At 50.5% G+C, this 16,264-nt stretch overlaps 1 protein-coding gene across 1 annotated transcript in view; it reads left to right on the top strand.

Moving 5' to 3' along the window:
- Window positions 1-16,264, top strand: part of FARP2 (FERM, ARH/RhoGEF and pleckstrin domain protein 2) — an 89,400-nt gene that overhangs the window by 2,179 nt on the left and 70,957 nt on the right. The window contains exon 2 of the mRNA XM_079710007.1: window positions 7,796-8,012. Within this exon, the coding sequence (XP_079566133.1) occupies window positions 7,824-8,012 (189 nt within the window). The 5' untranslated portion in view covers window positions 7,796-7,823. The remainder of the gene's footprint in view (window positions 1-7,795; window positions 8,013-16,264) is intronic.

Raw genomic sequence — 16,264 nt, 5'->3', positions numbered from 1 at the left:
ACCAAAAAGGCGAAGTAGTTTGTACACAGCAATTATACTGATGTAAAAATATGCGAGGACGTGGACAAGGATCAGAAGGGAAGGTGGGGTGATGTAAGTAGTTTTGTTTTAGGGTCCCAGGACTGTTTTCTCGCTAAGCTGGTGTTCTGGTTTATAGTCATTTTAAAATTCAAAAGCAGAAAGGCCCTCTGACGTTGTTGGATGCAGTGACGAATCTTTCTTCATCCCCTCTCTCCAAGCTGCAGCACAGAAGGAGGTATGAGATTCCACCCAGACCTCTTAGGTGGGCCCTCGAGACCCCCACAGCCCGGCCCACCGTGGGCATCCTCAGGGCCCCTGCCACTCTCAGCCTTGCCCAGCAGACCCTGCCTGCACGCAGGCTGCCCTTGTCTAGCTGGTCTCCTGTCGCCCTGCAGGGCCCAGCTCCCGCTTCATCCTGGAGAGCCGTCCCAGCCAGGCTAGCCGCGCTGCCTTCCTTGGTGTTACCTCGTGCTTCCTGCCTTCCGCTGCTGCAGCAGGCAGTGGTCAGGGCCACATCCACAGTGGTCTCCCCTTCTAGATCATTGTGTACTCGCCACGTGGGGTCCCTTAAACCGGAGACGAGACAGCACGTGTGTGATGGGGGTTGTGAGGACCAGATGCACAGACACCCCCTTTTTGCTGAGGCCTCCTCCCTCCCTCTCCACCTACCAGATTCCTGGAGGCTTCCTCACTTCACTTCCACACGGCTCTCTCCACCCTTTAACAGACGGTCTTCTTTGTCTTCTCCCGCGGTAATGGGAAGGACTTCCTCCCTCTTACAGGCTCCCGTGTCTTTAAGGACTTAGACTTGCTTGATACCGAGGCAAGGTGCTCAATAAATGTTTGAACTAATCGAATTTCATCTGGGGCAAGGGCAGATGCCAACTTTTATGGGGCCTGAGACTTATCCAATTTGGGGGAGGAGGCCTCTTTAAGAAAATACAGTGTTACAAATAAAAATCAATTTGAAAATTAATTTGCAGATATTTATTTAGAATGAGAAAAAGTAAATAAGATACAGATTTGAAAAAGCTGACCGTTGATACAGGCATCACTAAATCCAGAAAGATAGCATATTTGTTAATTATCTGACACGCTTTGGCTATGTACTTTTTAGTTGCCTCTTCATATGACAGAGAATAGAAAGAATTCAGTGATTCCTCTAGCATGGCTGATCAGAAATCTTATTATTGATTGTTAGGATATATAAAACATGGTTTCACACTTGCTGTTTCTAGCACAGCTACAGATTGTGTCTTGGAAAAGCAGGAGTTCTGATAAATTCTGTTTTGCACAATTCCATTCAACAACGTTAAAAAATCAATGGTGTATTTATAGTTATACTGCTACATTATAAATTTTTTTTTCTGACAGGCGAGAAGTGCAGTTTTGACTACTGAGTACCGAACTCTGCTTGCATTTTGATGAGTCTGGTGATGATTTTCCCACAAATGTGCGTCTGGCTCCCCGAGTTTCAAACCTTGCTCCTTTCCCAGGGCCCACACGCTTCCAGCACCAGGTGCCATCGGGTCTGTTCGTGTTGCTGCAGGGCCCGGGCCCTGCACCTTTGTTCCGTAACCCTCTGGCGCGCGAGCACAGGACTGGCAGTGGTGTTCCGGGAACCATAGCTGCATTGCGAGGCTGGTGGTCACCTCAGTGTGAACACCTGAAACGTCTCCGCTTCAGCCCAAACTAAGGGTGTCCCCAGCTCCTTGTGCTGGTAGCTGGGTCCTCTCCTGAGCCTCCTGACATGGAGGGGAGGAGAGACAGAGACAGACTTGGGGTGGAAGGGGCAGCAGTGTTAGTCGATTGCAATTTGAATATGTTTTTGAATTTTCCAGAAGGCTGTGATCATGGCCACACTTCACTGAGGGCCTTTCTTAGGACCTTGGCAGGGCCGGTGCCAGTGAGGGGCCCAGAAACGAGGCAGAATGGCTTTAGAGTCACACTGCCAGCATAGGGGCAGCTTGTGGTCCGTTGCTTGGTGCCACATGGCACCGTGGAGGCATGTGGGTGAGGGTGCACGGCGCCTCTTCCTGCAGCTGGCGGGATGTGTCTGGAAGCAGGAAGCAGCGCTGGCTGTTTTACAGTCGTTTAAGTGACTGGCCATTATTAACTTTATCTCCTACATCGTTCAGATCCTGGTTGCCTTGGTAATAGTTAACACAAGGTGAATGTTGGGGGGAACAAGTCTCAGTATCGGAACAAGAAATCAATTTTTTAAATTGATTTAAAGAGAGTGTTTTAAAATGTTAGTTTTTATGGAACAAGCGCAACACCTAGAGGAGACGTGGGTGGTTACCCCGGCTCTCTCTTTGAAGGCGAGCGGGCTGGCTGTAGGTGACCCCTGCCGTCGTCTGCCCGGAAGCCATCTGATTTCAGAAGTAGCGCACGTTCATCACGGTAGGCAATTCAAGAGATACAGGCGCCAGGAAGGAAGGAAATAAAAATCAACCCTCTTCCCTCTCTCAAAGATGACCTCTGCAAACATGCTTTAAATGCATGGATGTCAAGTTCCGTTTGTGGGAAGAAGGAATAATCCTCCTCCACCCTGTCTCTCCCGCTGACTGTGGCTACAAAGCTGGACAGCAGCATGAGCAGCCCTGAGGACCCTGGCAAGGAAGTGGTGGCGGGCAGACAAAGGCCAGGGCCTGAAGTGCCTGCCGCAGGAGCACTGAGCTTCCTGTTCTCCCTCCAGCACCCCCGGTCCCCAGCCGGCTTCAGGGTGTCCGAAACCCGGAGGTGGGCTCCAGGGGCAGATAGGGAGGGCTGCGGGGGGAGCCACCCAGTTTGGGCTCTAGAGAGAGTGGGAGAAAGCCATCATTTCTTCTTCTCTCTCTCCATGTTCTCCAGCCAGGCCTGAGACACCTAAAACTCCAAGGGCTTTTTACTCTCTTTCCTGCAGCCTGGTCCCAGCAAGGGTGCAGTTCCAGGACGTGCACGGCAGAGCAGGGGAACAAGCCACAGTCCTCTGGCTGGAGGACTGAGAAGGAAGCCAGGGAGCTGTAGAGCGGGGGAGCTCAGGAGGTGACCCCCGTGGAGGGTGGTGCTCAGGAGGCGACCCCTCAGAGTTGCCGATGAACTTGTGGGCTCGACACCGAGCTGTACACGCATGGGGCCAACCCTGCGCCACTTGCCAGAGGCTGTGGGAACTCAACTAAGGGGTCGACCACAGCCCGGGAGCCAGGCTGGCAGCTGGGTGATGGTGCACAGGGAGGATGGAGCCTCTGGAGGTGGAGCTGATGCTGAGACCACGGCTGCGGCCTGAACCCGGCCAGGCCAGTGCTGCTGAAAGAGAAGTGCCACATTCTCTGTGGGATTTAAACAAGGCCAGAGGCTCATAACACAATGTTTAAAGTGTCCAGGATATAATCCAAAATTACCTGGCCTACACAGAACCAGGGAAATACCAGCTCACAAGAGAAAAGACAGGCTACAGCTGAGATGATGCAGACATCGGAATTACCCAACAAAGACCTTGCGGTGGGCAGAATTTTGGCCCCCATGGCCGTCACCCCCTGGTGTTACTTGTGGGAACAGGTTATGTTACGTAGCAAAAGCACATCGACGAGGTTCCCTATGCGACATGACTGAACACATAGACTCAGGAAGCAGAGCCCAGCGCTGCCCTCCCAGCGCCTCCCCCTCCCCCTGCCCCCAGAGGCAGTTCTTTCCTTTAGGTTTTGGTTTACCCTCCAGGGTGGTGGTTTGAAAAATGCATGTGTTTACGATCTTCCTCTTTTAACCAGTTGGTGCGCCATGCGCCTGCTTTGTACCTTGCTTTTATTCACCTTTTCATCAAAGAAGCATGTAGAGATCTTTTCCATGCGTGACAGAAATTTAACAACTTCCACTGCTGTGGACAGTGGACTGCGCTTGTCTGGGGAGCCACAGGCTGATTTCCCAGCCGAGGGGGAGGCGACTTGAGGGCCAAATCTGGGCTGGGCTCATGTCCTGGCTTTGTCACTTCTGAATTATGTGTTCTGTGGCAGAGCTTCTTTTTCTTTTTAATAGACCTGCTTTTTAGAGCAATTTTAAGTTCACAGCAAAATTGAGTGGAAGTTTTACAGATTTCTCATCTGCCCCCCGCCCCCAGACGTGCACAGTCTCCCCCCGTGCCCCCGCAGTGGTACCTTTGTTACAAACCTGCATTGACACGTCATCACCCAAAGCCTTGGCAGACTTTTGAGCCGAATTTTTCCAACTTCAAGATGGAAATTATATGTCACGAGTTGGTTTTTAAATTTTTTATTAAATGAGAATATATAGGAGCCGAGTTTGTAGTAGGTAACACTAAATATCAGTGGCAGAAATTTGTATGAAGTCCCCAGAAATATTTTTAGGAACGAAGACTGCAAATCATTTTGTTCACCTGGGAGGGAGCAGGGAACTGGAGTCCCTCGTAGGTGCCTAACTCTTGCCACCGCTGATTCCCTCCAGATTTCTGGAGAGGGTCTCTGGCAGCAGCAGGGGAGTGAGCAGGGGCTAATGCCTGACGTTTAGAGCCTGCAGGACTGCGGGACGCGCTCTGTGTGTCTAGTCCGGTTTGCATATTCTTGCCTTTTTAATGTTTATTTATAAGCACACAGAGAAAAACAAAGTAATTTCTGTTAGTTTATAATTTATGTAAAGCAAATTCAGTGCATACATCTTTCCCTTTCATTTTTTCCCATTGTCAGACTACAGGAAGCAATCAGGCTGTATGTAGCAAGACTGTTGAATGAGCAGCTTCACGCTCCTGCAGGGAGGGGTCCCTTCTGCTGCTTGTTCTAAAATGACACCATGATTAACTAACATTCACAGCACGGCAGTTACATTCAATTTTCCATTAAGTGTCTTCCTTTCTAAACTTTCTTAAACTTAAAGCTGAGTAATTATTAAATGGGTGGTTTAATGCCACATTGCCGTTGTATAATAGCGAACAGAGCTTTCTTTAGAGTATCAGCAGGGGGGTGCCTCATGGGGTCACTTCCTCTTAAGAGAACTTGTCTGCCTCGGATGAACCTCCAGGATCAGGCCGTCTCGTGGTCCGGAGTCTCAGCCCAAGCTGTGTGGGAGTCTAACTTTGACCAGGTGCAAATAACTAGGATGTAAGCGTGCTGCTCAGGTGTGCAGACCTGCAAAGGCTTCCTCTCAAGGGCCATGTTTTAGAATTCCTTGAGCCAAGAAAATTGTTTTTTTCATCTGTCTAACATATCTTTTGTTCTTATGAGAGATGAAACAATGGTAAATTAAAAGTATGCCGATTTAAATATATTTTTATTATAAAATAAACACAGATACAGAAAAACTGCCTTAATCAAATGTACAGATTAATGAATGAAGTGGACACTGTCCAGTGAAGCGATGGAACTGTGCCGGCCACACCTGGGACCCCTCCCCTGTGCCCTGCCCCCGGGACGGGCCCCTCCCACCAAGGGGACCACTGCCCTGACTGTTCTAGGAATAACCTCCTTGCGTGTTCTTGCAGTTTTCTCACCCGGATGTGCCCCTCAAGACAGGTTAGTCTTGCTTGGTTTTTTTGTTTTTTTTTTAAAGTAGGCGTTTAGACATGACTTTCTTATAATAAGTAAAAGAGAAAGAACCTGAAGAAATTTTTTTCCATCTAAAATTATTATGAAGAAATATAAATGAGAATTTTACAATGGAATACACAACAGAAGTGACTCCTAAAAGTACATCTTGGTTGTATATATGTTTTCAGAATTGTAGCTTTACTTAAAAGGGAAAGGATCACTTTGGTGCCCAAAGTAAAACATCCCGTAGCTTGTTTCAGGAGAACCTCCTCTTGGTGGTGGGTGTTGGGCGAGTGCTGTGAGCTAACCACGCTTTACTCTCACCTGTGTACGCACCTGGGACACCTGAGAGGTGGGCTTGACTTCCTTAACACCCCTCTCTTCTGCAGTAACTACTCAAGTTTGTGAGACTGGCGTGAAAACGCTCACATTTATGGCTCTCAGAACTTCATATACCTCACGCTGAGTATCAGTCAGTGGCATGAAAACAGGGCTTTTCTGAAGTGTGGTTCCTGACTGCGGTCTATGCGGTGCCTGTTCTTTGATGCCTGCGATGTTAATTAAGTAAATACTTAGCAGATATTTACAGAATTAGTGACCGCTCCTGGGGGCATGCAGCCTGGAAAGAGAATTCTGAGGACAGTGGGTAACTGCCAACCTGAACCACACGTGTGGCGCAGAGGATCTACGTGCCAGTCCGAACAGGGGGTCAGCCCGTTCGTTTGTGCATGAGGTGGGTCGGGAGCTGTATTTCGCAGAATGACACGTTGCCTCATCACTTTGCTCATGCTACGCACATTTCACCTTTCCCGGGGGTTTTAGCTTTCTCATTTTCTGTTTGCTTGTTTGATAAACCAGATGTGCACGGAAATTCTCACGCAGATTGTTGGGAAGGTCTGAGTAGGGTTTAAGTAGGAGTTGCTTGGCAGTGGGTCACTGAGAAGCTTTTCCATCTTAATTGAAGAGATAATAAGTTCATGAGTTGGTTTATCTTGATAACAAAATAAGCTCGAAAAAGAGGAAAAGGCCAGAGGACTCGGCAATTAAGTTGGCATGAAAGGGCACGGACTAGGAGTTTAGTGAGATTAATTCTCTAAAATATTTACTGCAAATTAGTAGAAGACTTTTTGAAGATGATTAAGCAAAATAAAATGATTTTCACAGCATCTGCATTCTTTCTTGATTCAACATCTGACATTTGTGTTTGCCATACTGTGTTTAACCATTAGGTATGTTTCTTTAAGTTGACTCTCATACATAAATACAAGTGTTTAAGAAGGGAATTGGCCATAAACAGAAAGTAACGATGTTAATCAGGACGACTAAAGCAAGGCAGCGTGACCAGATTCTAGCGGGCGCTGAGCCTGTCCTTTGGTTGTTAAAAACAACGGCGTGATCGGGTCTGTTCAACTTAACAGCTAAGAACCGGAAACCCTTCCCCCGGCACGTTGAGGAGGGTTGAAAGGGCACGAGCGCCTCCTGGGGCAGCTCTCTGACCCTTGCAGACCCTCGGTGTCGTCATGGGTGAGGAGGGCGTGGGTGGTGGTGACCACAAGGGTATTGTGAGGACGGGGCAGGGCAGGTGCTGGGAAGGGTGGCCCGCGTGTGCTCCCCGTGACGTGTGCCAGGCTGTCACCCAGCGCCAAGTCTGAAGTTACCTCCTGAACCACTGGTGGTCCCCGCTCCAGCCTGGTGACACAGCTTAGAAAAACCAGGGTGTGCAAAGCGGGCAGACCAGCCAGGCTGTCTTCATCCACCTTCCCTGGCATTTCCCCGCCCCCCGTGTCCGCAGAGGTGGGACCCGGGGCCCATGCTGGCAGCGTGCTGTGTGTACCCCTTTCCCTTTGCTGAAGAGCGCTGTCCGGCACACACAGCGTGTGGTCAGCACGTGAATGTCTGGGCTGGTGGAGGGAGGGGGGACAGGGCCTCCGGGTGGTCTGGGGAAAGAGCGGCAGGCGGCTGTGGGCCTCCCCTCCCCCTGCCGGTGAGCAGAGGTGCTGCGGCTCCTTCAGAGGGTCTGGGGGTCAAATGAGCTCACGCGCCGCCTGCTTGCGCGCGCACCCTGGCGGTAGTGGTGCTGGGGCTTGTTGCTGTGTGTGCACAGCAGTCGAGGGATGAGGAGAAGATCTTTCTAAACTCTTAATTTTGATGTACGTTAAGACTCGTAGAAGTGCAAAAACAGTGCAGAGAATAATTTTCTTACGTTGTTTTAATATCGAAATAACGGGGGATAATTTGGGGGGTTTTGTGTGTTTTAGTGCATTCCTCACTCTTAGCTGGTGAAGAATGGGGGAGCTGGAAGGAACCTACCGCGTCCTGCAGACCCCAGGGACACGCCTAGGTGCCCCGACCCCCGCGGGCGTCAGCACCCTCGAGCCTGGGCAGGGCCCCTCGGCAACAGCGGCGTGGCCAGCGGCCAGGACGCCCATCCGAGTGCAGCTGCTGGACAGCTCCGTCGAGGTGTTTGACGTTGAGGTAAGAAGCGTGATTCCTGGAGGCCTAGTCCCTCGCGTTTTCTAGAAGTCGGGTATTATTTGGTATATTATGTACCAAACTCCATTTTGCTGGTGAGACTTTGCCTGTTTATCAAGTCGCCCATGAGTGGCTGGGCTGGTAATAAAATCCTTGGGAACTCCGTCTGTGTTTCCCCTTTTAGTCTGGGGAGTGGTATTCTCCTGCCTTAAAATTCTGATGTAATGTGGTCTTGACGTTTCTCTTTGGAGAGGCTGGCTGAGAGCCATGCAGTGCAGACTGGAACCAGCTTGTCTCCACCCAGGTCCTGGTGGCCGAGCCGCTGGGTGAGGGATGCCCCTTAGCCTCACAGTGTGTCCTCGTCTGAATGTGAGGGTGACTCAAGTCCCCGCTTCCCAGGGTGGCTGGGGTGAGGGCGGAGCACTCCGCACACGAAGAGCCTGGCACAGCGCTTGCACAGGGCTTGTCTTTCTAGGTCAGCAATAGTAACATTTTTATTGTGAAAATTCTCTAATCATAGATTGCACTGATAATGTTGGCAAAGACAATTGAATATAGCAAATGTTTGAAAACACCTTTTCTGATTTTCTAAATGGCAATAGATTGAATGTTCTTTTTAAAAATTACTTATGTTCATAAGTAATGCAGGAATACATTCTTCTTTCTAATATCTTTATATTGGTTTAAAGTAGTACCTTTGGAAGCGTCCCCTGCTCTTAATGGCACAAAGTAAAGACGAGAGAATGAACTTAAACTTTAGCAGGAGGTTTATTTATGCTTGGGGAGAGGTCCAGATGCTACACAGAAAATAGATGATTGAGGAGCTGTGGGCCTGCTGTGAAGAGGCCTAGAGGCTCCCGCGGGGCCTGATTGCAGGATGCCTTGCGTGAGAAGGCGGAGGTGAGGAAGGAGGTGAGCACGGTCGGTGGGGGGAGCGAAGGGGAGAGGCCAGCTGGGGGGCTTGAGGAGTAGAGGTGCCCTCCTGCTTGGAGCCCAGGGCACACCTTGAGTGTCCCATGGCAGGTGGCTAGTGCCTAGATTCCTAGTGTCTGAACTCAGGGAACCCTGAATGCTTCTTTTAGGTCTTATTTGAGGAAGAAACCAGATGTCATTTCATCAGGGCAGTGGTAACTGGAACTGGTAGGGCCTGTCTGTCCACCTTCCCAAGTCACTCCTGTGTTGCAAGAGGCAGCCTTTGCAGGGCAGGGAGTTGGGAACAGGCCACCTTTGAGCCCTGAAGAGGGGGGGCTGGCTCTCGGTCCCCATCTTACCATACTCGGATGAGTCACCTGGAGAAACAGATTAAAGGTCTGGGAATTAGCTGGGCTCCCAGGTCTCTTCCAGCCAAATGTTTGGAAGAATTTCCACCATGTAGCCATCCTATGATAAACACATTTGCTATGGTCTAGGCTTAAAAGAGGTTCAGATTTTTTGAAAGAAAGGAAGGAAGAAGAGAAAAGAAAAGAATTGCATTAGTTAGGGTTTACTCTTAGAGCATCTTTTTCTGGCCTGCTTAAGGGTCTTTATCAACTAAACCTAGGACCAGAAAAGGAAAAAAGCACACATTTATTGTTGAGTCATAAATAAGATGTAATCCTGCTCTGAGAAATTCGCTTTTAAATCAGAGATAGCATTTTATAAAGGTTCAGAATATAGAGAGCGTGTCAAAGTTTTAATAAGTTGAGATTGTCGTTTCTTTTAACCAAATAGAACCATCATGTCTGGTATTTTGATATACCTGGCAGAGTTACCAGAAATTAAAGAATCAAATTGCTGTTGTATATCCTGAGTTGGATAGGGTACTTTTTAAATTGTGCTACCCACTGATGCATACCTTTCAGGAGAAGTTAAAACTCAATGTATTTTTTTGTAAGTTAGTTGTATTCTATTTCTAAGTACCCTAGTCATCTACAACTGTATCAGTTAGCTTTGCTGAGTAACACGTCACCCCCAAACCTGATAACTTAAAAGAGCAAATATTTAATATCTTCTGCGTGTCTGAGTGTTGGCTTGGAGGTTCTTCTGGTCTGGGTGTTGAGTGGTCTAGGATGGCCTCGCTCACATGTCTGGGGCCCCAACTGGAACCTCTCTCCGTGTGGGACCTCACTGTCCAGCGAGCTGGCGTGACCTTGTTCACATGGTGATGGGAATGCGCTCGGGGGTGGCAGCTGTGAGGTCCCTGAGGTCTAGGCTTGTAATTCACATGTGTACCTTCTGCCGGGTTTTACTGATCAAGCAGGCTGCCAGGCAAGCCCAGGTTGGAGAAGTACCCAGGAGTCTGTGGCCATTTTCTGCAGGCTCTCACACAGCTGTTGCCGGGGATCAGGTGCACAGTCCCTGGAAAGAAACAGTCTCCGAAACTCTAGTATCTGGTGTCAGCGGGCTGGGCAGGTTTGCCAGATGAAGCACTTTGTGGGGCCTCCTCCGGGGAGGGCTGCTGGAGGAGGTGCATCTGCCCTGCCCCCTCCTCCCCAGTGTCTCCTGTAGGCCGCCGTTGCCAAGATCCGAGATGCAGAGCCCAGGCTGGGTCTCCCTGGGCCTGCCGCCCCTGCCCCACCATCCCTCATCACTGATCTTGTCTGTCGTTCCCCCGCCCGCCCTGTACAGTTGGACTGAGAGACACACTGTGGTTGGGTGACTTTCGCTGTGGGTCTGTGGGTGGTATAGACTTGAGGTGCCGGGCAGTGAGGTCCCGGGGCGGATGGCCTCTGTTGGTGACACAAAAGGCAGGTCTTGGGGAAGACGCCCCCGCCCCAGAGCTGGCCAGGCTCTCCTCCTGGAAGGCAGGTCCTGGGCGGCGAGGCTGCTTCCGTGTTTGGACCAGTGCCGGTAAGTGCGGTCGACCGAACGGAAGCGAGGGTGAGCTTGGGTAACATGCTTTCGTTAGGAGAGTTTTTAGTTTTTCCCTCTATGGCAACGTCTTCTGACGTTAGGGATTCGGGTGTCGTGTTTGTGTGTCTGGGGTTTTTTGGCCGTCCACACCTATCTTACGGTGTGCTGATTTGGTTTATTTTTACTAAGTTTTCTGCAGTATTATCTGCAGACTTGCAGGGTTGATGTGCTGATGTTCCCTTCTGGTGCAGCCGGTGACACCTGGCCTAGTGTGGCCTGTGTGGACCCCCCTGGTTGTTACTGAAGCTTTATTCTTAGGGGAAGAAGTTGACGTTTAAGTTATTTTTGAAACGGCGTCTTCTGCTGGTGCCTGTGGCTCTTCACAGGCAGAGTCTGTGGCTCATCATCTCCTGCTGCTTCAGCAGCTGAGGCTGCCCTCCCCCCTGCCCTCATTCCCTTCCTTCCGAGGGGTGAGCACCATCCGCGAGCGCCCGGCTCAGTCTCTCCCACCCACTAGGGCGGTGACGTGAGCTTTGCTTCCGCCAGCTCAGGCCCCACGATACCGGCCAGCGCTCTGAGAGCCAGAACCGCTGGCCACACGGGAGCCTTCTCTTCCTCTGGCTTTCTCTCTCGGTCTGCAGTCCTGCTGGCCCAAAGTCAAGGTGGCTGGAAGCTGGAAGCTGGGGTCTGTCTGCTTTTTCCTGAGCAGCATTGGATAAGCTGAAACTTTATAGCAGCTTTATTGAGATACAACTCACATAACCGTACAATCACCCATGTAAAGCGCACAATTCAGTGGTTTTTAACGTATTCACAGAAACGCAGAGCCATCACGCCGGTCAGTTTTAGAACCATCCCTCCCAGTTGGAAACCCCACACCCTTTAGCTGTCGCCCTCGCAGCCCCAGCATCCTCCATGCCCACCCCACCCCAGCTCTAAGCAAATCGTGACCTGGGTCCTGTTTCCACAGACCCCTTTCATCGGAGTAGAGTTGTACGTGGCCTTCTGTGACTGGCTTGTCACTTCGCGTGGTGTTTTAGGGGGTCATCCACATTGTTTGACGTCTCAGCATATTTTCCTTTTTGTTCCCCACTCGTCAGATGGTGGACGTCCCACCTTTGGGCTGTTGCGAACGTCGCTGCCGTAAACATTCAGGTACAGGTTTTGTGGGGACATGCGTTTCCACTTGTCTCGGACAGACACCTGGGGGTGGGACTGCTGAGTCATACAGTGACTGTGTGTGATCGTCTGGGGGAACTGGCAGACTGCTTTGCAAAGCGGCCGCACCATTTATATCCACCAGCAACTTTATGAGGCTTCCAGTTTCCCCACGTTCTCAACTACTTACTATTCTTTGAGTTTTTGATTCTAACCATCCTAGTGGGTTGCAAGTGGTATCTCGTTGTGGTTTGAGGTGAAATTTAAAAAATTTTTAATGGCTAAAGAAAGGAAGGTTTTCAGGACAAAAATATGAGAATTGTACCATTAAAAATTTACCTTTGGCTGGGCTTTCCTGGTGGCACAGTGGTTGAGAGTCCGCCTGCCGATGCAGGGGACACGGGTTCGTGCCCCGGTCCGGGAAGATCCCACATGCTGCGGAGCGGCTGAGCCCGTGAGCCATGGCCGCTGAGCCTGCGCGTCCAGAGCCTGTGCTCCGCAACGGGAGAGGCCACAACAGTGAGAGGCCTGCGTACAGCAAAAAAAAAAAAAAAAAAATTTACCTTTGGGGCTTGCCTGGTGGCGCAGTGGTTGAGAGTCCGCCTGCTGATGCAGGGAACACGGGCTCGTGCCCCGGTCCGGGAAGATCCCACATGCTGCGGAGCGGCTGGGCCCGTGAGCCATGGCCACTGAGCTTGCACGTCCAGAGCCTGTGCTCCGCAATGGGAGAGGCCACAACAGTGACAGGCCCACGTACCGCAAAAAAAAAAAAAAAAATTTATCTTTGGGGGTGGTTCCTTGGATGGATTATGAGTACTTGTGGAATTAACCGTCTAGCTGTGGCCCAGTTACCACACGTGGAATGAACATTTCTACATCCCAGAGTTGTGAGGACCACAGAGAAAGCAGGCTGAGGGCAGGCCCTGGAGGCCCTGGGAACTGAAGCTGGTAGAGGAGTGGGAGCTGCTGTGTCAAATTTTTTAAAACATTTTAAAGTTTCATTTAGACTTTTACTGACACTATATTTATTTTTATTTATTTTTAAAAGATGTATTTGTTTGTTTGTTTATTTATTTATTTGGTCTGTGCTGGGTCTTAGTTGCGGCATGCAGACTCTTAGTTGCGGCATGCAGGATCTAGTTCCCCGACCAGGGATCGAACCCAGGCCCCCTGCATTGGGAGCGCGGAGTCTTACCCACTGGACCACCAGGGAAGTCCCCTGACAATTGTATTTTTAAATCAATATTTATCTCATTTATAAGTACTAGCTGCCAATGTCTACGATTTACTCTCATCCATGTAGATCATTTGTTTTAACAAACTTATGTTTATTATGATTATGTATGATAATGAAGCAAGATGTACTTTGTGGTTCTTTATATTGATTACTAGTTAAATTAAAATACTTCTGTTGTGTCTGGAAGGGCGCAAAGAAAGGGGAGAAATCTGTCTGATGGATTCAGGGTGGAACTTCAACTCTGTCTTATTTTCAGTGATGTTTAACGTTTACTGATGGGATTTTTAACTCCCCGACGGTCAGTCAATGACCAATTTTTTAATCTAGTAAAATCATGATTTGTTTTCAGTTAATTAAATGAATTCTGTGGTTTTGAAATTAGAAATCTGACCTCAGCTCTGGAAAGTTTTTTTCTCAGCTGTAAGAGAAACCATCTGGAGGCCGTGTGTCAGCTCGATTGTCCTGTGTGCAAAGTCAGGGAGTAGAAAGCGCCCAGCTCTGTGCCCTGTACGTGTGAGCGGTGTCCATGCTGCCCTGGGAGCAGCAGAGGGGCCGAGCTGGCGGTCCTGTCCTCCCTGGAGAGGCCTCCCCTCGACTGCAGAGGGCACGGCATTGGGAACAGGGCACGTACCTGCGTCCCCGACCATTCATGGCGGGTTTAGGAATGGGCGTCACCTATAGCTTTTCTGTTATCTGGAGTCTGTATTGTGGAAAGAGTGATATTTAGTGATTGAAAGAACAGTCTGGGATGTGGTTTGGGTGAGGGAGACCTCACCCACGGGAGTGAATGTCATGCCTTTGCTGGCAGGTGTGGTGGAGTTCTAATGAACATGAAGGTTGCTCACGTTCCCCCTTAACATCCTCAAAAGTTTCAGAGTGGGCTTTCTTTCTTTCTTTTTTTTTAGAATTGCAAAAGCTTTAGCTTAAATATGTGGCAAGTAGGAGGACAGACTCTCAGCCATGAAGTCCCATGCTGGAGGACTTGAAGTTGCTATTCCAGTAAAAACTTAATGTTTTCTTTCTGGCCAGGAAAAAAATAGCCAGAATTCCAGAAAGTATCGTAGCCAGATGTTTGTCACTGCTCCTACATGAGCACCCTAAATATGGCAAAGAAACCGCCTTAGAGCTTATTTTGGTCTGATCTCAGAAGAAGAAGTTAGTAATTCAGCATCTGAAGTTTGGCGATAATATAGGCTTTATATAAGAGCTCTGTGTGTCCCTAGTATATGCAGCAATTATGTGATTCTGCCCTAGGTTTTGAAACCTATTATTTTGTCTTGGAAAATTGATCTGTGTTTTGACCCTGAAGCCCAGGAATGTGGCAGGGTGGGACAAGGCAGAGATGTGGACATTTACCCAGTTGTGGTATCGAAGCTCCAATACACATGCACGCACACGCCTGCACACGCACATGCCTGCGGGTTGGCATGTACAGTCTATGTTGGATGACCCCACGATGATGACAGATGACAAATGGAAAAGAATTGGGAAATGGCCAAGTGAAGACCCATCCCCACGGTTGTGTAATGGAAGACAGCAGACTTGTCTCAGGGACCCAGCAGAGGGTCATAGAAAGGAAACTTGCCCATTGGGTTGTCTTGACTTGCAAGCTGTTTCCTGAGCCCTTAAGACACGTGACAGGCTTATGTCGTTGGCAACCTCAGCAGGAGGCAGAGGCAGAGTGAGCCTCCGGGTGACGCAGCTGACCTGTGACCCCACCCCACCCCACCCCCCCCGGCTGTCTCCAGAGCCCTTGCTCTTACCCACGTGATGCTCTCATTTACTGATCAGAAAGAATTTGGTTCTGTTGTCCTGTGTTCATAGGAGGCTAGAAGAGCTGACCTTGTACTTGTTTCACTGATTGGGCCCTTGAATCGCTGTTCCCGTTCAGCTTCCACCCCTTCCCACAAGTTCCCGATGCCCGCACTCTTGGCCCAACTCCCCACAAGGAGGTGGCCCGCCTGAGAGTGGTGCTGCCTGACCACCGAGGCCTCCTGGGCTCTCATGCTCATCCCTCTCCCTGCAGCCGCGTGGGGCACGTTAGGACCAGGTTTTAAATCTCAGCCCCTCACCACCCGATGGCGTGAGGAAGGGCCTTCCTCCAAGTCTGGGAATGGCTTTGCTCAGGGGCCCCGTCCAGACGGGGCGGGGTGATGTCCGTGCCTGTCTGCTCCTGCGGGGGCCACGTGGGCGGGGAGGCCAGAAAGGCCCAGAGTCCTCCTCTGTAGGCCTTCGCTCGGCTGCCCGACACACACTCCATGTCCTGCCCCCCATATTGAGCCATTTAGCCTGGCACACTCCAGGGCTTCCTGAACTTACTAGAATCTGCTCTGTTCGGTGGTGAACAGTGTCTGGATGTTAGGAGCAATGCTGCTGCGGATGTTCTCGTGTGTGTTGCCGCGTGCATGGGTTTCTCTAGGGTGTGTCCCCAGCGTGGACTTTGTGGTTGTAGGATGTGCCCGTTTTCGCCCTGCCCAGGTACATGGATTGCTCTGGAAACCCGTTAGACCGTCTCACAGGCCCCTCGTCCACACAGGACCACTGCCAGCCATTCTCTGGTCCTGTGGCCTTTCTCCTGCTGCTTCCGTCCACGGGGGCTGCTGCCCAGTGCGGGCCGCTGGTGGGCCTGGCACCGGGGCCATCTGTGTCCCGTCCTGATCAGCCTGTCCCCAGCCAGGTCATCCGAGAGCGCTGCCATCCTCCTGGTCTCCACCCCACACCCCGCAGCCTCCAGTGAGCCTTTCACACCTATTGCACATTCGGGTCGCCAAGGCCACCTTTAAAACATGCCATGCTGCTGAGGAATCCTCAGGTGATTCTGGGCAGGATGGGCGGCCGGGGTTTAGAGAAGAGCTTATGGGTTCTGGAATGTGTGCCCTCCCCCACCCTGGGCACCCTCTGCTGACCCATTTCTCCCCTCCGTCCATTCACTCAATCCCTGAACAAAACAAACACACCCTCCCCCTGCCCTCCCCCTCCCCTTCCCTCCTCTCCCCCCCAGAAGGTATGGTGTTCCGCAAGACTTCCT

Source organism: Hyperoodon ampullatus (genome assembly GCF_949752795.1).
Source record: "Hyperoodon ampullatus genome assembly, chromosome: 8".
Taxonomy (NCBI): Eukaryota; Metazoa; Chordata; class Mammalia; order Artiodactyla; family Ziphiidae; genus Hyperoodon; species Hyperoodon ampullatus.
This window is presented reverse-complemented; position numbering and strand designations above follow the sequence as displayed.